General features: G+C 39.5%; 1 protein-coding gene across 2 annotated transcripts; it reads left to right on the top strand.

The window, feature by feature from the left end:
- The first annotated feature begins 387 nt into the window (after positions 1-387).
- HS3ST1 (heparan sulfate-glucosamine 3-sulfotransferase 1) lies at positions 388-10,284 on the top strand. 2 transcript variants are annotated; one of them, XM_034065060.1, is made up of 2 exons: positions 388-477; positions 8,960-10,284. In XM_034065060.1, the coding sequence occupies exon 2, from the start codon at positions 9,082-9,084 to the stop codon at positions 10,042-10,044; it is 963 nt and encodes a 320-aa protein (XP_033920951.1). In that variant the 5' UTR covers positions 388-477; positions 8,960-9,081; the 3' UTR covers positions 10,045-10,284. The 2 variants fall into 2 exon arrangements, with proteins under 2 accessions (XP_033920951.1, XP_033920950.1); XM_034065059.1 differs by having other exon boundaries at positions 425-477; positions 8,957-10,284.
- The last annotated feature ends 15,788 nt before the right edge of the window (positions 10,285-26,072 follow it).

The following is a 26,072-nucleotide window of genomic DNA, read 5'->3' as shown; positions in this document are numbered from 1 at the left end:
GTCTGTCTCTTATTCATGCGAACTCTTTTGCAGGTGCAGGAAGGAGGCAGTCACGGGGGGAGAAAGGGGGTTGTTGTCCGTAGATGGCAGGATTTCCCCAGGCCAGTAACATTGTTTGAATTGCCGTTCCTGTGCACACTTGTGTATATACGTGTGTGTGTGTTTGTGCGCACAGACGCGCTGCAAACACGGACGGCAGAGCACACCGCCCTCTCCCCCTTCTTCTCCCCATAGCCCCCCAGCTCTCCGCGCCCCGATGGGCACCTGCGGCTGCGGGGTGGGCAGGCAGGGGGGCGGGGCCTCGCCGTGACGTATGCGGGGCGGGGCGGAGCCATACAAACAAGCTGGCGCCGGGCGCCGGCTGCGCCGCTTCCCGGTGGGTGAGGTGGGCGGCAGCGGTGATCCCTCGGCTACCCCGCGGGCGCCCATGGACCAGCGGGGAGGGCGGGCGCTGGCGCACGGCTCCGCGCCCCGGCGGTGAGTGATGCGGAGCGCGGTGCAGTGATGCCGAGGGGGTGCTGCCCGCACGAAGTTTGCGGTGGAAGAGGGGCGATCGTGCAAGGGGTCTGCTGGGACACCCCCGGGAGTGCACAGAGGCTGCTGCCCGCCCCTCCTCACGGCAACCTGCTTCGAGCAGGTGGGGACCCCGCGCACACGGGTGGCGAGCGCCGCTCCGGGGCTGAGGAGCGCGTCTGACCGGCCGTGCACAGCCCGTCCTCCCCCTGGAGGGACGTGCGGCTGCTTCCCCGCACCTTCGTACCGAGCCAGGCTCTGGGAGGCGTCGCTGTCGGAGGTGGAGGGAAGGAAGGGAGGAAAGGAAGGAGAGAAAAAAAGTGGTCGGCAGCACCTGGATTACAGGTCTGTCCACTTCGGCCCCTGGGCACTTTATTCCTTTACCTCCTGGTTTTCCCTGTGGCTAAATAACAGGGGCATGTAACTGCAGCATGGCAGGGGGTAGAAGCAGGGTGACAGAGTGCAGGGCTCCTGCCCGACAGCAGAGTAACTGGCGAAAGCTTCGCGGAGCATCTTTGATCCATTCCCACGCTGAAAACTGGAGACGGCTGGGTGCAGCGTGCTGGGATAGAACCTTGGCAAGATGCACAGGGCTGGAGGGTAAGGTGGTCTCTGGGGGCTGGCAGGAAAGCACAAAGCCTGAACTCCACTTCTGTTTTGAAGGACTGGCTCGCACGAATAGTACAGGGAAGGATTGGTTACTGCGGTTCTCGGGGTGCTTTCCATAGATAAGGCTGTCAGAGGTTCAAATCTTCTGGGGACAGAAGGATGCCAGGAGGGAGGGATGCCGGTCTCCAACTGGAAGAATTCTGGTTTGGTCTTGTCTTGCAGCCATTCAGAAGATCAGGAGAAGGTACCTAGCTAAGTACAGGCATTTCAATCACTTCAGCTGGCTGGGAATTAAAGTATATGACTCTGTTTGTCACTGTGTTAGTGCACTAGGTTGAGGGCTTTCCCTGATTCAAGACTGTTCTTTGGATACTGGGGAAGAAAAACTATCTGGGAAGTCCTACGAATAGCAGGTTTGAAAGGCATAGGGATAGAGTGTCTGCAGGGATCATCCCTCTGGTGTGAGAGACCCATTCATTGCACTGAGAGCTTCTGCAGTAGATATGGCAAGTGAAATGTTAGTAGAACAGGTTCAGTTTGGTGTATGCCCATGTGTTGCCTGGCTATCAAACTTAATGTATAACTATAATGACTATTACAATTTACATCTGCCAGCATTTCTTACGATCTCAAACAAGTGCATTTCCCACATTGATCAGACATGAGCACCTATCAGTACGAGCGCAGTTACTGACATCAGCTTTAGCTGTCTCCTGCACATCCACCCTTTCAGTACCCACCCTGCTGGTTTTGATGGGTGTTTTTTACCTTTTTGGAAAATGCAGAGCCAAATGAATGCCTCTAGTAGGTCAGCAGCATGATTATGCATCTAAAGGAAAGCCAGCTGCTGCAGTGGGGAGGCACTAATTTGACGTAGCAAATTCTGACCCCAGCATTGCCCAGTTCCTGTAGGTGTCCCCTCCTTGTCAGGATGCTGCCTCACTTACTTTGAATTTGCCATATTTTTCTATAGATGGTAGAGAAAAACAGGGTGGGTGGAAAAGAGGTTTTAAATATGCATCTATACATATGTATGTATAGATACATGTAACTCATGCTTTTCATTAGGGGAAACCAGAAATGTTTTTATTAGTCTGACTAGCATGGGGTATATCGCTTCCTTCTTCTAGAAATGCCACCCAGAGCCAAGAAGCTCTCGGAGCCCAAGCATATGTCAAAGATTATGGATTTCCATGAAAAGTTTTGATAGTTAGAAAAAAAAAATGAAAATATACCTGGGCAGTCCAAAATAGAAGATCCTGCTAGGTCACCTCACTTCTCCCTCTAGAGTGTGAGGGTTCCCTCCAGGTCACCATGTAGTGCCTCACTTAGTAAATTGATTGGTTTAGCTAAGTCTAATACAGTGACGACCTCACCAGTGAACATTCTGCTCCAGTATTATCTTGAAGGAAGGAGAGTGGAAGACATAGACATCCGCTTGGAATATGAACTAAAAGATTATTTGGAGGTTTGGGGTTTTTCGTTTTTAAACGTCTGGTTTGTTTTTTAAATGGGACTCACAGCCACAGAGTGGTAAGAAGTAGCTTGGCAGAGGAAATGAGAATGGGATTGCTTAATCTGCTATGCTCCCTTTTTCAATACATCCAGTTAAGGTGAGCCTTTGCACAGAGAGGGAGCAAGACATGAAAGAGCCATCCTTTCACACAGGTTGTTTTCTTGGTGACAGCTTTGATGAATTAAAAAACAACTCTATTAACTGTGCAGTAGATTTCTATTTCCTAATTAAAATGTGACCTATTTTGCTTGGGAAGTGGGATGGGGAGTAATTTCTGGGTTTTGAATTGAACATTTAGGTTTATGGGGTGTAGAGAAGGCAGTGGTAGAGTGTACCCTTTTGCTTTATTTAAAAGAAGGGTCTTGATAAGTATTATAAAATTGCTAGAAGGTGGCAGAGGGGATTCCATATTAGTGTTCAGTACAAATATTTCTTTCCATCTTGAGCTTTTCAAGTTTATTTTTATTCTGCTCTAATGTCCCATTTTATTTTTACCTGCAAGAGGTTTTCTGAAATCTAGGGTATTCTCTCTCATAAAAAGATTTATGATCTCTTGGCATGAAAGACCATAATGGTCGCTCCTGACCTTAAGAAAAAGAGTATATGTTATATATAACTACAGTCTATTATAAATTTGCTACTTTATTGCTCATGCTGGAGCTGAACTTCTTTAGTAGTCATGAACTGGTGACCTAGCTAATTTGCATATACTGTATTTATCACTGCAGGTGCAGAGCAGAAATATAGCAGATTTCAGCCAAAAATACTTCCAACAAAGTCAGCCTTTCTCAGCTCATTAAGTTCCCCTAACCAAAATTTAGGGACTTTTTAAAGTATATGTCTGAAATCTTAGAACTGATAAGCAATCTGTCATCTTAACAGCACTGAAATCATGATTAGATTTCTTAACATGCTGACTATAAAAGTTAAAGCCATGATTTGATCTCTACTAGTTGTGCACCATTCTTAATATAATTTGGGAAATGTACCTAGACTATGCCATTTAAGCACAGTAATGCAAGTCCATATGGTTACTTATCTTTTCACCTTCCCTCTTAACGCACAGATGGCTTTTTTATATCATGAGGTGATCAATAGTTTATGCCCCTAGAGATCTCTGGCTGCAGTAGTATATAGTTCTGTTTAATTTAATACACTTGCCTCTGTAGCACTTGCTAAGGTAGGCAATTACTTGTTAATTACTGGAAACTAGAATTCAAGCATTTCATTGGCACATGTTGTTTAAAACTTTTGTTCAAATGTGGTTAAACAGTGTGTGGGGGGAAGTGTGGGAAGCATTCCTTCATGAAGAAGGCATTGTGAGACAGTTTAATAGTTAAAAATAGCAAAATGCAGAATATGTTTCCAAGGAAAAATTGTTTCATAAACTAGATTAGATTTAAAAAAAAATGCTCCCTTTCCTTTCCTGTTTTTTGCTGAACTTTAAGTGATGGTGGTACTAGAGAGTTTTATTCTAACTGGATACAGTGTGTCACTCAAAAAAGCTCATGTAAAAAACTAAGGAATATATGCTATGGCAGACACCATCTATTCTTAGAGGACAGGAATATATACTGTTCATATCAATGAGTGCCTGAAAAATTTCAAGCACACTACAGTTGATCTAGTTCAGGTTTTTTAAACACATTACTGAATACAAATGTTCAAATTGCTGACTTTCCATCAGTTTAGGAAGTTGTTCATAGACAACAGTTAGCTCAGTTATGGATTTTATTTATTTATCCAGTATAAGAAGCCAGCATAGCAGATGTGGAGGCTGTACTGCACAGCAGCATTAAGTCTTATATTTTGCAGTATTGTACACCCAAATATGCGCGAAGGTAGTGAGTCCACAAACTGTCCTAAGGTTCTATCACAACTGCAAAACTGCATATACTTTATAAGAACAGAATGTTTCCCTCAGATTTTCAGCTCTAATCTCCCTCTAGAGACTGACTTTAGCAATTGATATATGGTTCTCGTTCAGGCCAGACTATGCTTTTTTGGAAGCCTGGGCAAAAGATCTCACCAGTGAAGAGCTTCTGTCTGTGAGGAGACAAAGTGAGGACATCTGAAACTTAAACCTATTCAACCTTGGTCCCTAGAGAACCATAAAACCACAACTCTTTAATGAAGGTGGAATCACCTGCATGTTTTGTGGAAAGGATGCAGTCTTCTCTCTCCTAGTCACTGTCCTGGTGGTGACTGTGTCCCATGAGCTCTGCTAAACCTCTTGGTGCCCTTTTTTTGTGAACTAACCACCAGTCAGATTTGCCAGCAGACCCTATCTGACACTTACTACAGACACTCCTTGCATTCCCTCCTACCTGATTTGGCAGCTAACTTGAAGGTTCTTAGGAAAGTTCAGAGCTGAATCCAGACCCATTCCACCCCCAGCAAAAATGAGGTCTGGGCAAAAACTATCTTTTGTTAATAGTAATAATGTAGGTAATTTAGGCCATGCCATTGAGTGAGGATAGACATACCAAGGCATTCCTTGATAATGTGGTAAGAGATAGTCAGAAATAATAAAACACTGACACATCTTTCAAAGAGCACTGTAATACTCTTAAAAGTCAGTGAAATATGGCAGCTTTGGCTCTTATACTCCATTTACTAAAGAAAGCTTCCATTTATTTCCAAGTTCCTATTACTTCTGAAAGGCTACGAAAGCTGATTTGATTGGCAATATCCACATTGAATCTTGTTGAATAAACAGTATGGCACATTTTGCTAATTAATTGGAGAAAACTGAAGAAAAGATTAAGCAAAAGCAATCAGGCTTTTTGAAAAGTCTTGCTATAATCTTCGAAGCAGGGTTTAACATAAACTGCATTTCTTTTATCAACTTACTCCTTGTAGCAAATACAATAGTAATGACTGTCAGTGAAATTTTTGTACTAATCTGGAATACAAAGTCATTGACTGAATTCATGTATGCTCTGCATGACTTGTGGAGGCAGTAAAGCGCATTCTGAAAGCAGAAGAGTAATTTGGCAGAGGGGCTGCTAAAACTCTTCAGTGCATGCTTATTATTGTTGAAACAGTTTTTTGGACCCACAAATTATGAAGCTATGAAACATGTTTGCATCATTTTATGTAAACTGCTGTAATTCTAGCCATCAAACTGCAGATCTGCATAAAGCATTAAAGAAGACATAGGAAAAGAAAGCTGAATGACAACCAATTTATGTGCTGTTTTATTCCTGGACATCACTTTGCCCACGCAACATATGCTTTGTGCTGAATTTAGAGGCACACTCATGTCCATTGTGTTGCATTAGTCTAACACACAAAAAATAATTGATACAGATACCAAACTTACACTGACTAAGAGAAACAAAAGAGAATGGAAAGAAAAGACAGACAAGGCTTTACTGCTCATAAGCAAACCAGCAATCACATAGGTACTTTAAATGGCATCATTACTGATATGGTTCACTGGGTGTAGATAAAGACAGTAAATGCTGCAGATACTGTGGCAATGTTCTGCAGTATAAGAACACCAGATGTACACCTGAACAAATGGTCAGGGAGGAATAATGAAATTCTGTATGTCTGAAGCAGAAGATACTCCCATGTTATTCTGAGGTCTCATGCTGCACCAGAAAACAGTTGCTTTTGTTTATTTAGAAAAAGCTATCTTCCCAAAATTCTTTGAGTTAAGAATGGGAAGACACTGAGGCAGAGCTCCACCGAGGCTCAGAAAGCTATCTGAGGTGAGGCCCTAGGCAGCATGCCTGTAATATCCCATAAGTCTGATTTCAAAGAGTAATGCCAGACAGAACAAGAGTAGAGCTACAGTTAAGAAGCACCTTACTGTGTCTTTGTTTCCCCCAAAACAATCCCATGCTATACTCAGCCATAGGAAGGATTGAATAAAAAAAGTTGGCAACTGAATAATATGCAAACTGTAAATTAAAAATTAACAGTCCAATAAATTGGTATATATAATTTATTAAAAATAATCCCAGCAAGGTGGTGTCACTAATATTGAAGACCAGCAGCTAAAAGTTAATCTTTGCAGAGACAGCCTCTTGCAGAACTTGGCTATTAGCATAGTGTATTTCAGTCTAACTACTAAGAAATAAGGGTTCCTGCCATTTGGCTTTAACTCATTTCAACAACAGTACAACCTGTTCCTCAGTGGAATCCTATTATGCTTCTCAAGTAAGGTGTTAAGACAACAACTCAGGCTTACTATTTATGGAGATAGTGACTCTTAAAATATGCTCTGAAGTAAGTGGCTATTCCTTTAATCTGTGACCTTAAAATTCAGCATGTGTTAATGTTTTGTTGCTGTTTCATACTAAACTGCCCATAAGTCCCTGGTCCCATACCATTTGCTCACACTTCTGCTGAACATGGTGGCAACATACATCAGTGGGGACACCCACCCTGCATTTACTTCAGTTGAATCATATCACCCAGTGTCCCCCCCACCAACATCCCCAGTGTGGGGCTAACAATTAAGATTATTTCTTGTTAAAACTGAAGTAGATTAAGCTAAGATTAACAGGAGTGATGAGGACAGGGAGAGAGCAGATTAATTACTGCAGCCAAAATGGAGCTCTTTTAGCCAGATAGAACTTAACAGTGACTGAAAATGCAAGAACAAATACCTCTGCAAAGTTGCCTCACATCAAATGTTGTAGAACAGCCCAGAGAATGACCTTCCAAAGACAGGGCATCCCCATGAGTTCAAAGCCTGTAGGCACATAGGCAAGTACACACTCTCTTGACTTCACATGTGTAGTGACCCTTTGCTTCCTACTCCCAGGTTTGATTTCTGCTTCCTCATAGTATCACTGCCTTGTAGCCCTTTAAAAGTGATTAGGAAAAAAGGAAAGCATAAAAGTAATAATCTGTAATAAACATCAGGAAGCAGACCTGCCCTATTCAGGATGAAGGCATGACCTCTGTTAATACAAAGCTATCATACAGAACTTTCTAGATCACTTAGAAACACATCATTAGTCCTTGTCACACTGGGACTTAGCTTATTGTGGAAAAGTCATTAGTTTCTTTTCAGATTCTCTGGAGAATTTCCAAACGTAGCCCTTGCATTTCCTCAGGTTGTTCGTATGTAATTTCATTTTTCAGCCCTTGTTAGCTGGTATAGTACATGCTGTTCCAAGCTTAAATTTATAATTACAGTACTCCATAAGTACTACTAAGTAATACTAAGGCAAAGCAGTCAGGTGCTCTGCCACTGTGGCTTCCACTTCTAAATGGAGTTGGACAATACCAAAATCACACATAACACCTGCCCTCCACTGAGGTTATAAAAGTCTTCAGAAGGCATCTTAATTTAGGGGGGTGTATACACTGCCTGCTCAATCTTACAACTATGCTATGTGTGAGGCTATTAAATTTCACTTCAAACACTGCATTAAAAAAGCCCTGACCTTTAATGGAGTTCATTGGTGGTATTTAGTAGTCTTTTGATAAAGTGTGAAGTTAGCTGTTTACACCGCAGCAGCTTTCCGGCTAACTTGAAATGACCTTTGGAAGTATCCATTGTGTATTTTCTTTCCTGAATATCATGACTGGACCACAGCTTTTTTAGCATTTTGTTGATGCAGTCATTCTGTAGTCTGTGGTTTCGTTAGCTTACGTTTTTGTAGGGTCAGAGCACATACCACCTGATTCTGTCCTTGGAAACCCTAAACACAAATCAAATGTTAACTTCACTTAAAAAATGACACAAAAATTCAGCTTTTCCTTGGTCTCTTACTCACCTAAACCTCTTCCTAACTTCTTCCTAGAAGAATATTGCCTTCCTGTGATTGGGCAACTCTGTATTGCTTGAGTTTTTCTTCCAGGAGGCTTTACTTCTAAGGTTGCTGTCACATAGTCCTTTAGGAGGCTATGATTACCAGACTTCCTACAAAACCCTCAATTTCTAGGAATGCCATTTGGGTGCAGCCCATACCTTTTCCTTTTTTTTCCTGCTAAGGTAAACTTATTCTTGCAGATAAAAAAAGCACTTAATTCTCTTGTGATTGTGCTTCAGCTCAGATGAAATGAGATTAAAAAAATAATAATATTAGAAAATAATACTCTGTATGAATATTGGGGACAAGAGAAAGATTCAGAATCTTCACATCTCCTGATGTTTGGAAATCATTTTCTGATAGTGTTATTGAATGTGCCTCTTTTTTAAAGAATTTCATTATGCAGAAAGATCTATGAGCCTAGTTTTGGGAAAGCTAAACAAGTTTGTACAGTTGTGGAAAGCAAAAGGTACTTGCAGTGTGATTTTAGGAGAGATACATCTGAGTATAAAATAATATGCTTCTTTTTTTCCTCTTTCAGCAGAGTTTCTGTTTGAGAAATACGCGTTCAGTCAGCAAAACAAAAACAACTTTTAAAGGTTGTTCTCGGTGGAAATCGCTCTATGCCCCATTACCTACTTGAGTGAAACCAGACTAAGAACTGTCATGGCAGCTTTTCTGCTGGGAGCTGTGTTGCTTATTGTTCAGCCTCAGGTAGTGCCTTCCAGACCAGCTATAAATTCAAAGGCAGAAACTTCTTCTCAGTCTGTTCAGAGAGAGCTTTTAAAGAAAACATCTCAAAAAAATGACTTCAAGGAAAATATTCATTCCAATGGATCGTGCCGGCAGCTGCCACATACTATCATTATTGGAGTGAGAAAAGGTGGAACAAGAGCTTTGTTAGAGATGTTAAGCCTCCATCCAGATATTGCAGCAGCAGAAAGTGAAGTTCACTTCTTTGACTGGGAAGATCATTACAGAAATGGATTGCAGTGGTATATTAATCAGATGCCGTTTTCTTATCCCCATCAGATCACAGTGGAAAAAACTCCAGCATATTTTACATCACCTAAAGTGCCTGAAAGAGTTTATAACATGAACCAATCAATGAGACTACTCCTTATTTTGAGAGACCCAAGTGAGAGAGTACTATCAGATTACACCCAAGTGTTCTATAACCACATGCAGAAGCACAAGCCGTATCCATCCATTGAACAATTCCTGATTAAAGATGGTGAACTCAATGTGGGCTACAAGGCAATAAACAGAAGCTTATACTACATTCACATGCAAAACTGGCTGAAGTATTTTCCCCTTGATCATATCCACATTGTAGATGGGGATAAACTAATCAAAGATCCCTTCCCAGAAATAGAGAAAGTAGAGAGATTTTTGAAGTTGTCACCACAGATAAATGCTTCAAACTTTTATTTCAATAAAACAAAAGGCTTCTATTGCCTAAGGGACAGTGGTAGAGAGCGTTGTTTGCACGAGTCAAAAGGAAGAGCACACCCGCAAGTAGATACCTGGTTGCTTGAGAAACTGCATGAATATTTCCATGAACCCAACAAGAAATTTTTTGAGCTTGTGGGCAGAACATTTGACTGGCACTCATTTGTGGCAAGTTAGTGGTAGCTTCAGAACCTGTGTTCCAGTGTACAGTTAGAAATTCTAAAAAGGGCATTTAAGCTATAATTTATTTGTAAAATCCATAAATACTTCTGTACAGTATTAGATTCACAATTGCCATATATACTAGTTATATTTTTCTACTTGTTAAATTTGAAAGCATTTTGTATTGTTTTTCATGGTTGTTAACATTGTGTATGATGTGTCTATAAGAAGAAACTAAATTATTTCACTGCAGAAGATGCTTTCTTGAAAATGCATTGTCTTTTTAATACATAAGAAATTCATTTCAACAGAGCCCTTCATAATTATTTGAAAACTTTGGCCTTTCTGGACTGTTCTGGACTTTTTCCTTTAATTACTAATGAATATGCTAAACTTTACATTTCTCTTGCTTGAAAATTTGGTTTAATAATTTGTTTTTAATTTGAAAATATTGTTGTAATTAGCAAATTGTTTCATTTGGCTTTACAAAATTATTTGTTGGTAAAGTGGTGGTACTTACACATGTTGGGACGTGCACACCCAAAGGACAATGGAAGTCTCTGTTTAATATGACATATTAACTGCTGTACTTACCTTTGTATTTACTGTTATAACAAGTACTTCTCAAATTCTTCAGCAGTGTGGTTCAGGTTTTATGGCAGATTTTTAAAGATTCTGGTGGGGACCAGCTCATAAAATCCAGAGTTACCTGCAGAAATATGATCAACCTGAATACTTCCTACAGTCTCTGAATTTATATACGCTTCATGAAAAAGGAGGGTTGAGAGAAGAATTTAAGCAATATAGGAACATTTTCAAGGTTGCTTATGACTGTTCCCTCATTTTATAGCACATTTATGCTTTGCCATCACTGAAAATGAACACTTATGCATAAAAATCAGTTGGTCTAAATTCTAATAAGCAGTAACTTCATTCATACAAATCTTACCACAATTTACCCCATTTAAAGCTGTTTTCTATGAGTTGAGCAGGGGATTCATGCAACTGAAAATTGCCCATGGTTTACTCTTCATTTAATCTCCTTCCAAGGTCTGTGATGCTAAATATTGATTAGATGTGTTCTGGGATTAACCCCAACTCCAGGAACTTTTATCATCTTCCTTCTGCTAAAAATGGAAAGTAGATGTTAGTACACTGGTGAAAATTACAGTCCTTCTTGTCTACAGTAGTTATGATGTCTTGTTAGCCATCAGTTTCTGGAGTTTAGAGTTAATCCTTTTTCCACACAAGGCATTATATGGTACTTTCATTCTGAGCACCCAGTTCTCATTTTATGATCTTGAGTTTAGCTGTTGAATGTGCAGTGGCAGCACCCTGTAAATTTGAACTTGTAACTGATTGTTACAGTCCTTTATAAAATTCAAATGTAGATTCATTAATTTTTTTCCTGGTGAGATGGTTCAAACTTGGGCATAATGACAAGGTACCATCTGGATGCAAATATCCCATATTATGCTGCTTGCATGAAAATTTGCAGATGCTGCCCCTCTCTCTCCCATTCCTTGTGCACCTGCCCAAGCTGTATTCAACCTCAGAGAGGTTGGTTGTGTTTTATAAAGTAGACCTTTGACAAAAGTCTACAATTAAATGGTATTGTACTCAATAAAATATTTTCTGAATTGCATTTCTCCTTTCTCTTTTATTCATCAGTTTCTGGAAGACCGGAATTTAGAATTCAGCTCCAGTTTAGATTCCCATTAAATGTTCCTAAAAATTTAGCTGTAGCCTCATGGATTGATTAGAAAACTGTGGTTTGCTACCGGATTGTGCCTGCATCATCCATTGCTGACCCAGAATATACAACAAGAAGGGAAAGTTTCTGGTGGCAGTAATGTCAAATCTTACATAAGGCAGATACCAAAATTATCAGGATTATAGTACCATCACACTCCTTTTGACACTTTAAAAAACAGAAATTCAGAGAGTGTTTGTGTAAGGTGGGGCAGTATTTTTTTCTACACTGGCTGTTATCCCATTTCCTTGCTAATGTCATCTGCAGAAGCCCTCTGGACCTAATTGATTCTGGCCCAGATGAAAGGCTTCCCACCTTAGTATAGACCTGCCTTCACTAGTGCCTCCCTACAGCCTCAGACTAAGCCTGCCACATTCATGTTTTTTGCTGGGAAAGGAAAAACACTCCCAGGTTATTTGACCAGGAGCCAGAGGAATAAAGGAAAGAAGGGTTGCATCAAGTTCACCTGCAGCAAGTCATATAGGGCAGAAGTGCTGAATTTTGAATGCCAGGACAATATTGACACATGATATTGGTACTGAGAATACTTTTAGATGTATAGTGTTACTTGATACCAGTATCTTACCTGTCACACAGGGATATTTCCCCCCCTACCCAATTTGGTTTGTCTCTGTAGAAAGAGAAGTAGAGCATGAACCACTGTGTCACTCTTACCATGTTACTGCTAGGACCTGTTAGCGTGTCCTCTATAGTATCAGGAGGTGAAGTGACCAGTTCATGGAGACAGCCTCAAGCAAAAGCTCACACGGCTCACGCCCTGGACCCTAAGTTTGAAGGGGCCCAAAGACAACATGTCTTTCAAAATATGTATGCTTCATGCAAGGATGGCATGGTTGTATAACACCTAATGCTGGAGGTTGCACAGGTAGTTGTGTAGTAGCTATGCTGGTGATGAACAATAAATCACACCCACACTAATAATAACGGTAATATTTACTTGCCATAGATGCTCTAAATTCAAAAGTTACACTATTTGAAACTTAGGATTCTGAGTGTGAATTTTGAGTTTAATAAGAGAAACATTTACTTTCCACACATGCATTACTATGTTTTAATATATTTGCTAGACTAAAGAAGTGCTAAAGGTTTGGTAGTTTCTAAAGAAGTGCTACGCAACAGCAAAAGCCAGCAAAAGCCAACAAAAGAGAGTGAAACAAGCTGAAGCACATCCCAGTTGGGACTATAGAAACATTAATAGAGAGCTTTGAATTCATGCCATATCCATAAAAGAAAGAAAAATATACCTGAAAACACCTTTCCAGAGTTATGAAATGAAGGTATTTATTTCTGTAAAACTCTACCCTCTCAAGTTTAAAGTGCAACCACTTGGGTGTTGCTGCAGAGGCCTGTTCTCCCAGGGCTGCTAGCCAGGTCTGTGAGCACTCTTGCAAATATAAAATAAATACAACACTTTATGGGAATCCAATGTCCAATTCCAAGTCTACCACTCCCACTGAGTACAAAAAGAAATGCCAATCAAGTCATTAATCAGAGTGGCACTGCAGGACTAAGTCCTGCCCTTTGTTTCACAACATGGATAAGTGTGCGTCTTTCTTCGAAAGCCAGATATTGTACCTGCAAAGGACAAAGTTTAAACTATAATGATTATACCACGAATGCTGCCCAAAGATTATGGAAAGGGAAAGAAATATCTTAGGAAAAAAAACACACAAAAGTTATTATCATCAAGAATACTGCTACATCTACAGTCGGTGCTGTATGAGCCTTTTACATGTGCTTTGCTGTTCCTGGTACCTTTTCCCCGATATTATACGGGAAATAACATCTACTGTGCTTAAATAAATCAACATTGGTTTGGAACATCTCAGGAAAAAAAAAATCATTCTTTTAAACTTGCTCGAGCCTGTTTGCATTGGGAATATGGTAGTGCCACACTCATTGATGAGGGTGTGAGACTTACTTCACCACCACAGAATATTTTGGATGCAAACTTCATTTCTTTGTGGCTTAAAGTTGGTCATTTCTTGTTTCCACGTCTACAAGCATTTTCAGGCCCAGTGTCTACAGAAAACCAGGATTTTAATTCTCTGTTGTCATCCACACAGATTTTCTAAAGAGAAATAAGAGGGGATAAGACATGTTTTCATGTATCTTTCTTCTGCTTTATCTAGCATGGCTGACCAGACATTAAGGAAAGCTTTTATTTATATGACTCTGCTTAAGTGCCCAGTTATGCTGAAAGATTCTATATTCAGTGTTAATTCCTTCATTTGCAGTTGCATTGGGAAGGCTGGTTACAGATGGAAGCCATGCAAGTATCCTGTGAGTGAAAAAAACCCAAACGACTTTTATTAATATTTTGCTTACCAAAAATAAATGAAACTGCATTTATCACTCCTAGAATATTAGCAAAGGAGAGAAGTACTCTCTTTTCCTGCAACAATAACCCATCCACAGTATATTTTCGCATAACTACTACACAAGAGTTGATGCAGTTTTTAAGTTAATAGTGCAATAAACTCTACAGTGATGCTGCAGTTTTTAAATGCCTTCTGGGATATATAAAATATGCAAGTCAGGGTGGGGAGCAGCTGGATGCATAGGAACAGCTGGTCTCATTGGTCTGAGAACACTTTTTTGTTTTAATGATAAGGGACATGAAATTTTTGGCTTGGATTATCACTTTGTGTTCTCTATGAAAGCAATGTCTTCAATTAACTTCCAAGTCGATAATCCTAGCATAATGACATCATCTTTTTACTTGCTATTGACATTATGCTCTGCCAAAACACAGCTGAAGAGTGAAAACCCCAAACAGCAGATGCACGAGTGAACCCTTAGTATAAAAAAAAGATTGTAATACAACTCAGACACATAGCTTCAATTATGAAGTAACATTAGCTTGAACAAAAGACTGTTCTGAAGTGAATGGAGAAATTCTTCTTTACTTAATTTGGATGAGGATTACAGAAACAATATCATAGAATCATAGAATAGTTAGGGTTGGAAGGGACCTTAAGATCATCAAGTTCCAACCCCCATGCCATGGGCAGGGACACCTCACACTAAACCATATCACCCAAGGCTCTGTCCAACCTGGCCTTGAACACCACCAGGGGTATTCACAACCTCCCTGGGTAACCCATTCCAGTACCTCACCACCCTCACAGTAAAGAATTTCTTCCTTATATCCAATCTAAACCTCTACTGTTTAAGTTTCAACACGTTACCCCTTGTCCTATCACTACAGTCCCTAATGAATAGTCCCTCCCCAGCATCCCTATGGGCCCCCTCCAGATACTGGAAGGCTGTTCTGACGTCTCCACGCAGCCTTCTCTTCTCCAGGCTGAACAACCCCAACTTTCTCAGCCTGTCTTCATACGGGAGGTGCTCCAGTCCCCTGATCATCCTCGTGGCCTCCTCTGGACTTGTTCCAACAGTTCCATGTCCTGTTTATGTTGAGGACACCAGAACTGCACACAATACTCCAAGTGAGGTCTCACGAGAGCAGAGTAGAGGGGCAGGATCACCTCCTTCGACCTGCTGGTCATGCTCCTTTTGATGCAGCCCAGGGTACGGTTGGCTTTCTGGGCTGTAAGCACACACTGAAGCTGGCTCATGTTCATTTTCTTATTGACCAACATGCCCAAGTCCTTCTCCTCAGGGCTGCTCTGAAACTTTTCTCTGCCCAACCTGTAGCTGTGCCTGGGATTGCTCTGACCCAGGTGTAGGACCTTGCACTTGGCATGGTTAAACTTTATCAGGTTGGCATCTGCCCACCTCACAAGCGTGTCAAGGTCCCTCTGGATGGCGTATCAACCGAACCACACAGCTTGGTGTCATCAGCAAACTTGCTGAGGGCGCACTCAATCCCACTGTCCATGTCACCAACAAAGGAGTTGAACAAGACCGGTCCCAACACTGATCCTTGAGGGACACCACTCGTTCCTGGTCTCCAGCTGGACATTGAGCCATTGACCACAACTCTGCATGCAGCCATCCAGCCAGTTCTTTATCCACGGAGTTGTCCACCTATCAAACTGATGTCTCTTCAATTTAGAGACAAGGATGTCATGTGGGACAGTGTTGAACACTGCACAAGTCCACGTAGAAACAGGGACATGTATGCATTCACAGTACCAGTAACATGCCCTCTCTTCCTTGATTTTCAATTCATTAAGCAGTATTTCAACAATGATGATTGGTCCAGCTTCCAGGATGCAGTACCGTTAAGTGAAGGTAACAGAAAATTCATAGACCAAACAAACTTTTTGGAGTATCTCCTATTGCTGACATTTGTGAAATTCCTTTTTGAATAGACAAGGGCACTGGCAGAGTAAAGGAACATTGGATACAGGGGAACATATTATGATGGCTTCATTCCCTGTGTTCATATCTTTATCTCTGATGAACAAGGAAAAACAGCTTCTTGCCTGTTCTTGTCTATGCTACCAAACAGAGAAAAGGCATCTGAGTATCCAAATCCATCTGACTATCAGCTGATTCCCATGCCTTAAGGCCTTTTAAAAGTCAGTGCAGCATAATGCAATTAGACTTACTATTCACCTAAGTGTCTAATCTTCCCCTTTTTTGTTTTTAAATTTGTACTAAGTTTTCCATCTGCTACAAATAAAAGGGTTTGATGAATAAATGATTTACAGCCTGCAGGAGGAGAAGAGTTCATATTAAACACTTTGCAGACAGGAAACTTGCAAAAGAGGATATTTTCTCATAGAAAAAAAAAAAAAAAGAGCATCTGTGGACCAGTTGGTTTCTTGCTGACTAACCCAACTGGATATGATACTGCTTTTGGCAGCTTCCTTATTCTTGTGTGGGCTTGTTATATGAATTCCATAAGATATTTATTATTGAATATAGCTATATATTGAATGTCATGCATATGATATTTTATGATTAGTTTTCTAAGTTAATTGTGTAACATCAAATGATGTTGAAATCCTAGTGCTGTTTTTTCGTACTTAATAAACTTGAGTCAGCAAATGCTCAGACATTCATAAACCGAAAAGAAAATAATGTAAAAGTTTAACTGCTGCAAATGCTCTTTTTTGTGACTCATACAAGAATCTTTTTTTTCTGCAGCCTTATGAAAGAAAGTTAAATTTCAAGCATAGTAAATAAAGGAAAGGATTTACTATCCCTTACAAATAAGGTAATGCATGAAAAATGGATTTTAGCAAGTAAATTAACTGTTCATCAAGTTGAACAGGGATTGACAGCTCAGGAAAGTGGAAAAGAAAGCATTTCCTTTTCTTAGAGCAAGGGTAGAATAAGTGTCACTGCCTTTGTGAGGACCTGCAGAGTTCTGGTATGTTCCCTTCACCTTATCACAAGCGTTAGAGTTGTACTGCACCAAAAGATGCTTTTACTTCTCCTGTGCCCCAGGTTACTAGCTTTGAATTGGTCTGTTTAGCTATGAGTTTACTGGAAAGAACAATTTAAACATAAAGGAGAAAGTAGCTTAGCAGAATCAGCTCTCTTCTCCACTTACATAACTGCTTGCCTTATAAACAGTTATGCTGAACCAGCTGGCAGGACACTGTGCCCAGTGCAGGCAGCAGGAATACATTACACTGATATTGCTGCTAAACTCTTCATTACCTTATTCAGGAGACAGTTTTGGCATTGTTCCTACTAACTGAAGGACCTCAGCTCTTCAAAATGTGGCCATTTCTTTGGCAGACAGGCCATCATCTCTTGTGTTTGATTGTCTAGTAATAACTACTTGCTGGGGAATGATACCCTACATTTCTTTTTCCCCAGACCAGTAATTCAGAATGTGATTTCCACAGATACAAGTCACGGTTGAACACTCAGAGATACTGCTTAATCTGGCCAAAGCTGATCAGAGCTATGCCAGAACAGAAGTAGATTCATCTCAAAAAGAACCCAGACAAAACCTGTTTTTTCAGCTGCATCAGGTCCCTACTTCAGGTCATCACATGTTTCTGTAAACACAGGCAACCCTGAGCAGACCTGAGCGTGAGACAGCCTTTCATTCCAACACTGCCACCAAAAATTAGACTATTAAACTACAGAAGCCTTCAGGTATTACAGCACCTTGAGATATTCCTGCCCTCTGCTTGCACTGCCTTAGGACTGGTACAACTCTGTGGGCAGTTATCCTGTGAATTGGATCAGGGAACTGATGTAGGTTTTGTACATTATCTTTAAATCACTGCCATGAAGAGACAACTGGAGAAGTGGTTTGCTGTGGTCATTATGGAGGTTGATAGAATTTTGTCGCTGAATGCTTTGTCCTGTGACACCACAGCTCTGGTGTTTATTGCAGCATAACCTGTCTTCACCCAATGAATCTTCTAGTTCAGACCAGCCTGTGAACTGACAAATGCTCTTGATAAAACATTCAAACAAATGAATGCCCAGAACTTATTTTTACCTCTTGACTGATCATAGACATAGTAGTATTCAAACATTTTAGGTGAGGAGTGGGTGGTAAATGACTCCCAAACGTGTCTGTGAGGACACTGAACAGTGAAAGTGCAGAATTTCCCACAGTTCTCAAAGTGTTCATCTTTCAGTGGGTTCCATTTACTTCTTTGTCTATCTTCCCACAAAAGGTAGAGGTTCTAAGATAATATTTCTGAGGGCAGCATCTTTAGTTTCACCCTTAGCCAGATTCACAAAGGATCTGTGCCACAGCTTTGTATTTATACTTAAATATGGATGCAAACAACCAGAAAAAGAATGACCAAAAAACATCTTTCCTAACTTAAAAAGATGTACAATTCTTGATCATGTTTAACCAAAATTATAATAATAACTGGGAAAATCTTTTTCTAATAAGCAGGATTGTTACCTTGTTCTGATACACTGATTAAACCTAGTGTCCTACAATCATCTGAGGAAAGGGAAACAACACTATAGGTCCATAGACATAAACCATAGTATGCAGTCATATCTTTGGAAGTACTGAACGAGCAGGAAGGCTACCTTTTCCTCTTGCTGGTGAACATGTAATTTCTACTATATTTAATGTCAAGCTTGCTTTATACCTCTGAGAGAATTCTACTCAGAATATTTTAAATACCATTAATAACAGCGATAAATTCCCTTTCTTATCTAAAAAATTAGTTTCTGAAAACTTGTTCTTAACTTGGCAAGTGGGGAACGTAGCTACAAAACTCTACAGACAAATGTATCTGTACAACTCTGGTTTCTGCTGCAGAGTGATATTGATGGTTCTACAAAACTGGTAGAGTCAGTGGCTTCAGAGCTAAAGTCAGAAATTCCAGTCTTACTGAAGTCATCTTAGTAGAAGCATTGAAGTGCACAAGTCAGTTCCTCTATGTCCCATCAGTGGCATGCATGACTCAAGTATTTTAAGGAATATGATCTGCCTATATGTGTTATTCAATTAATGACTACATTCAGCACATCTGATTTTTGAATACAGTATACTAATTTCTAATACTATGGCAGATATGCCATTACTTGACTATCATCTTTCAAAGTAACAGTGTCACAATCATTACCATGAAGTGTCTCCAGGTTAGTAATAATAATTTATGCTTACAAATTTCAGCTTCTTCCAAGAATTTTATAAGACCCCTGAAATACAGCCAGTGTTACAGTGAAGAATGACATTGTGTTTAAACGTAATACAAAAAAAGCAGGCAAATCAGTGTTTTTGAGGAAACCAAATACAAACCTCTACCCTTAATAGGGGCAGTGAAAACTTTAATGTGTATGTAAAACAGGAGCTTCTTTTCAAGCACATCAAGTAGAGCCCTACATGGTAAACCATGCGGTATCAATTTACCTTGCTCTGGAAATGGAAATGCTGAGGAATGAGTAAATGGTCCCAAAAAGAAAGAAAAAGTATTTTAAATCAATGTCTTTAAATAGTATATTCAGCCAGAAATAGATAAGCTGTAAAATTGCCTAGTAAGAAGTTGGCAGGTAAGAGCCATGTCTTTAAAGGTATTTATGTATCTGGAAATGCAGAAAAGTTGGGATTTTTATGTTCATCTTAATACCAGATTCTTTGAAAGTGCTTAAGTAATGTGGCTCTGGTAGCCATCTCATGGCTTTGTACATACTGTCACAGGGAAATGGGCTCTACCTTCTGAAGAACAAAAGCAAAAACAACCAAGAAGAAACATGGAGTTCAACAAAAAAAAAAAAGAAAGCATCACATTTTAAATATCTACAAATGAACTGGTGAAAAGAAAATCTTCTCATCTTTAAAGACACCTAATACTTAAAGAAAGATCATCTCAGTGTAGAAAGTACCATTTTTTTGTCTCAGCTATTTCCAGTGATAAACTCTCTATAGCTTACCTGATCCTTTTCTGAAGTTTTGCTTTCTCCTTAGGCAAAAGTTAAAAATAAGACCAACCAGAAAGCAGAGGGGACGTACCTCAACTCTAATTTCTATGGAATAATTGAAATCATATCACAGGAATTTAGCATTATAGGAGTGAAATAATGGAAGAAACTCAAATCAAGAAATAAAATACAGAGACATTAGATGTACACAAGGCTGTTCCAGATGGTAAACCAAATTCTCAGTTGATACAGATCAACACAATTTCATTAAAGCCGACAACCTTTGTTATCATATACTTTAGATCATTAGAAAAAGGACATGAAGAAAACAAAAAAAATATCTGTAGGTGTTCCATAATCCCTTGGCATTTCTGAAGTGGTGTAAATGACTTTTTTAAAATGAGACTGAAATCTTCCCTCCCTTGTTCTGGAAAAGAACAACACGATTATTCAGCCATTCTTCTTAAAGCAGCCAAAATATGACAGAAACAAAAAAAAAACTTTAAAATTCCATAGCAGAGTTGGGTAGTGCAAGATCTCTTTCAAAGGACAAGAAATCAAGTAGCTAGACTCCAAGTGTTCATGAAAGAACTCATGTCTCATAAAACCTTCACCCCCCAAATAAGCACAATTCAGTTTTTACTTACTGCCTGTAAATCTGATGCATGCTATGTAAACTTACCTTGCACAGATTTGACCTGTTCAATCTTTCACAGAGCTAATTTAAAACCATGCCTGCTCCTACAGATTTTCCAGCAGGACAGTCAATAAAATGCTAACTTGATTTATTCCTTTACAATTTATCACAAAAAAAGGTAATGAAGTTAAATGCAACAGAAGGATGCAGAGAGTCCCAGCAGTTATGGTTCATTTGTGTTCTGCATCCAAACTAATGATTTGCAGTGGATCAAGTTCTTTTTCTGTCGTATCCCTTGAAAAGTCTACTAAATTACCCATATGTTGACACCTGTAAGTGAAGCATAAGTGATAGACAGTTAATGAATGAAAAAAGATTTTTATTCTGGCTTTCTTGGAGCTTGTCTATCAGTAAAGAAGTTACCGGGTCTTTTTGCCTTTTCTAGTATATTAAGTGAATGTGTTTTCTGAAGGAAATGCCAGCTTCCTCCTCTCAATTTCACACTTCAAAACAAATCAAAAAGAATATGCATGAGTTGTTACTGAGGCAAGTGCCAATTTGCTCATGCAGGCAAGCAATTCGGCAATAAGACAAAGCAGACAATTGCAGATCGGCTTATGAGATGTGGACCGTAAGAACATCATTCCTTTGAAAGGCACCTATTAATCATCTCCTAACACATTTTTAGCCTCCATGGGAAATCTCTCAGAAAAAGCAATGACTTCTATTCTAACTGTCCAGGTTCATATGCTAATTTGAAAAGCAGAAGCAGCCACAGCCACTGCCCTTTACTGAATGAAACGTGCCTGAAAGATCATGCTGATCTGACAAGTCTCTCACATGACTAATGTGGTGAACAGAGAAAGACTTTTGTAATCTACAGAGCAAGACCATAACTATGCTCAGATACCAGCTGTAGTTTAGATAAGAGGACATAGAAATGTGGAGTTGCTAAGTATTTTTTCTCTTTTTTCTTATTATATAATTCATATAGATGTTCATGGAAGAGAAAGAACTGGCTCTGTCTATAACATCCCCAGAGAAATACTGTGGAATTTCTAGCTCTTTTCCCTCAATTTGGTTTAGATCAAGAGATGTCCTCAAAAAGGCTCTTCCTTTACACATGAAATCTACATCAAATGTAGGTTAGCTCAAGGGGAAAAAGTGGACGTTAACACAAACTTCAGAACAGGTCATTAGTATCTATCCCACAACAAACTGACATTTTAATTCACAATGGCTTCATTTATTGCATGCCACAGTAGATGCTTTCTCTCAAAATCATGGGGATATGGTCTCACTGAGACATGGTGGTGCTGTCCTTACTCTTGATTGAGAGCAGGGAAAAAAATATTGAGGAAAGCAAAATGTAGCTTTAGGTGAACCTTGATGTAAGGACAAAAGGGGCTATACTGCCCTGCTTCTGCCTGCTTCTGTAGAAATCATGAAGAGAAGAAAATAGCAATCAGGAAGAAAAAGGTGCTGCAACAGTGAGGTCAATGGCTATTTTTATTAGATCTATAGATTTAGCTAAGTTAAGCTAAAGATAGCACTGCATTCTTTTCTAATAAAAACAACAGAAAGCAAATAGATATATGAAATATAGCTGTATAAAGGTTTGTAAATAAAATAATAAACTGCTGAAAGGACCAGACTTTTCAATATTTTTGAAATGCTTATATTGATATTTCATTTGCAGGAGGTAACAACATTCCTTTAAATCATTTAGAATAATTGAACAGATCTGGCTGTAGATTGTTTGTTCTGAGGATTAAATATAGGAAATGTAAATCACCATTCTATAGTTAATGGTCCCATAAAATAAACAAAGTCTTATTCTGCTTGACTTGTGTGGGTGAGTATCAGAATGCAAATTAATTTTTCACCTAAATAAACTGGCATCAAATCATTTAAAAGCTAGCAATATGTACCTCATATCATCTTACAAGAAGTAAGCAATGCAACATGACAAACCTTTTACTGTACTGTTGGCAAAAATTACTTTCCATTGCTGTTTTCCCTGATTGGCTGTAAAAAACATGTACAAGATTTCAACAACATCTGAAAGTCCTTGACAACATTCAGGTGTCCAGATGATGTATAATAAAAATCTTCACAGCTTTAGTTGCAAAATCAGCCAAGCAATGCTGATTTTTTTTGTGCTATGGTTTACTGCTAAGTGTAATTTAGAACATTCTTGCAGGTGAGATTCCAAAATAGAATTAAAAAATACAGGTTCTTTAAGATTTCACAAGTACTTAAGTATGAAGTCAGTTTGGGATTCTCAAAAGGAGATGTAATAGGATTTCCCCTAAGGAGCCCTATGAAGACATTTTGGGAAACAAGCAGATCTTCTCCAGGTCTTCTAAATTAGAACCTCTAAATCATACCACTTCAACATTTATCACCACTCCAGTTTACTCTAAATGCCTTTCAAATCAGTGATTTTCGAAGCAATGTAACTGGAGTTAAAGAGTCCTGATGAGCTTCTTGCTTAAGACATAGTAGGGACTCTATTCAAATGCTAAAATTCATATTCAATGGTTTATCTGTTCTGAAATTCTTCATTATTCTCAGTTTGCCTATAATGCCTACAGTTTCAAGAGCACTAAAACTGTTTTGAAGAACAAAGAGACTAAGGTAGCACATTTTAAGCAAAACAAATATTGGCTTAGTAGATTTAATATAGAATCACAGAATCATAGAATAGTTAGGGTTGGAAAGGACTTTATGATCATCCAGTTCCAACCCCCCTGCCATGTGCAGGGATGCCACACCAGACCATGTCGCCATGTTGGCCATCTGTCCAACCTGGCCTTGAACACTGCCAGGGATGGAACATTCACAACTTCTTTGGGCAACCTGTTCAGTGCCTCACCACCCTAACAGTAAAGAGCTTCTTCCTTATATCTAATGTTTAAACTTAAACCCATTCCCCCTTGTCCTACTACAGACCTATTTTATTCTGACTGCACATTTCTGAATGTAGCAACCTGGTCCAACATTTATTGCCCCTACAACTCTTCCTTTACCTGAAGTTAAGGGAGCCAAAAAAGTCACAAGTGTTCATCAAAATGCATCTGTGCCTTCTTAGAAGCTGATTGACAATAAACGTAATGCAATACTGTTAACAATGTAAACAGAGTTCAGAGTTAATATTTATGCATTTGTAAATACAAAGCAGAAAAGGATGCAGAAGAACAGCTTTGCAAGAAACCCTCTGACTTCGTACAGAATAAATAAAAATTAAATTTAATAGAGAATAGATAACAAAGGTTAAAAGGTACAACATTTTATGTTTCAGTTTTCTGTGTTATCCAACATAGATAACTTCTGTACAAGGCCACCTGGGACGAACAGCCACAATCTAAATTGTCTATCATCACCTTGCCAGTCCTCAATCTGCCTTTTTAGAGTCTGAACCCTGGAAGAATCCAGGCTTGTGTGTGCTTTTATTTTTTGTTTTTAAAGAAGTAATTATGAAGGTCAGTGTCACAGCTAGTAAATATCGGAAACCCTTTTTCTTTTGGATCATCCTGAATATACATTAAAGTTGATAGACCTTAACTCCGTCTCTCTTGGGTGGGATTCCACAGCTCACAGGCTTGACCTGACTCCCAGTAAGACATTGGTCGTGACTATTTTCTCAAACATATCTAGAGGTTTATAACTAGATGATGACACAATGATCACACCTGCAAAACAAGCAGCAAAACATTAATTCCTGAAAAGTAGGAAGACCTACAGAACTGTTTGAAAGCTTTGATTTTCCCCTGAACTGAGCTAACATCATTCCTGGAGGTAAAGAAAGACGAAGCAAAACCAAAAAACACTTAGCTCACCATACATGATGTTTCCCTATGACTCTCAGAGACTGATTGTCAGTTTTCCATTATTTATCCCTCATAGCCTTTCCTAATCTATTCATGCCCCCTCCCCTTTTCTAAAGTCTTTGAAGTTTCAGATCAGCTCTGAACCCAGGCACAGCCCTAGGAAGAGTACCCCATTGCAGCCTAGATGGAGCCAGTTTGTTTCCCTGTAGCCCAGCAGCCACTCATATCTAAAATTCTTTGAAGTTGTATACCTTAGGCTGCTTTATCTCTGTCATTGTTCTATATTCTCATTCCTTTAACAACCTTGTTGCCATTTCCTATGATTAACTCTATGAATTCAGGTTGGTAACAGAAAAAACCTGAATAGAGAAAGAGTCATAACACATTCTCAGCTTTATAACTTGGATAAAAGAAAAACACATTCTGTAAATGCCATTTTATTTTTTTAAATCTAAACAAATTCTTAAACTGTAATCAAAAAAGAAGGCAACATTAATTTTAAAACCAAGATGCTTTGTGACTCAAATTTGTTGACAATACATGATGCTTATAGCCCTGAGAATATTTTCTGGCAACTGTGAAAAGCCAGGCCTGCTTCGGATGTAAATGCTTACCTCACTTCTCAGAACAGAACTCACACCAGATTTTGAGCCCCTATATGTCTAAAGCACAAGAAGACTTCGGTCTCTCAGAAGGGTTACTCTGCACTATTAGTAGGAAGTTTCTTAGACTATACACCAGAAAATGTTGAACTATGGAGTGATCACTTCTATGACTCTGAGGATGGTCCTTTCAGCAATCCAGGAAGCAAGGTCCAGAACACTTTCATAAAACTGAGGAGGACTTGTTCACTTTTAGAGCAAAGGTGTGCCGTGAAGGTGTTCCTATGAATATCAGTGGGTAGCACTCCTTTCACACAGCTTTAAATTGCTGTGGCTTAGCTAATTATGTCAGAGTGCCTTTCCAGCTGATGGAAAAAAGGCAGTATTTGGAGGGGTTCACTGACCTGACATTCTTCAGGCATTTATTCTTGGATAAGACAAATCACATCCTGAATGTGTTATCCATTTATTGCTAAGGTAAGTACATAGAAAACAATTAAACTAACCTCCCTACCCTCTCTCCTGGTGATTCAAATACTTTGTGAAGAAGCAGAGGACCCGCTCTAGCCTGAGTGTGTTCAAAGCCATGCATTGTTTCTCCATATGGCAAATGCTTATCATAACACTGTGTGACCCCTATACATTTGACAGAAGCTGTGCTGCCGTGTAGAAAAGCACACAATCTGAAAGACTCCAGGGGAAGTAGGTACATACTACACCCTGATCAAAGCATTTGTTTTTATTTTGTTTCTCCTCTTTCTTCCTGCCCTACCCACCCCAAATGTAAACATACAAATAGCCCTAGATTCAACAATCAAAACCAGGACTCCTTTTCTCTTTCAGCAAGCATCACTTTCCAAGTTAAGTGTATTAACCCCAAGTCTGTAAAAGAGAAGGTGGTCAGACTGCCATTACTTCTCTTCCAG

Source organism: Melopsittacus undulatus, chromosome 7, assembly GCF_012275295.1.
Source record: "Melopsittacus undulatus isolate bMelUnd1 chromosome 7, bMelUnd1.mat.Z, whole genome shotgun sequence".
NCBI lineage: Eukaryota > Metazoa > Chordata > Aves > Psittaciformes > Psittaculidae > Melopsittacus > Melopsittacus undulatus.
This window is presented reverse-complemented; position numbering and strand designations above follow the sequence as displayed.

Coding starts and splice junctions, on each gene's coding strand:
- HS3ST1 (XM_034065060.1), top strand. CDS start 9,082: ATGGCAGCTTTTCTGCTGGGAGCTGTGTTGCTTATTGTTCAGCCTCAG.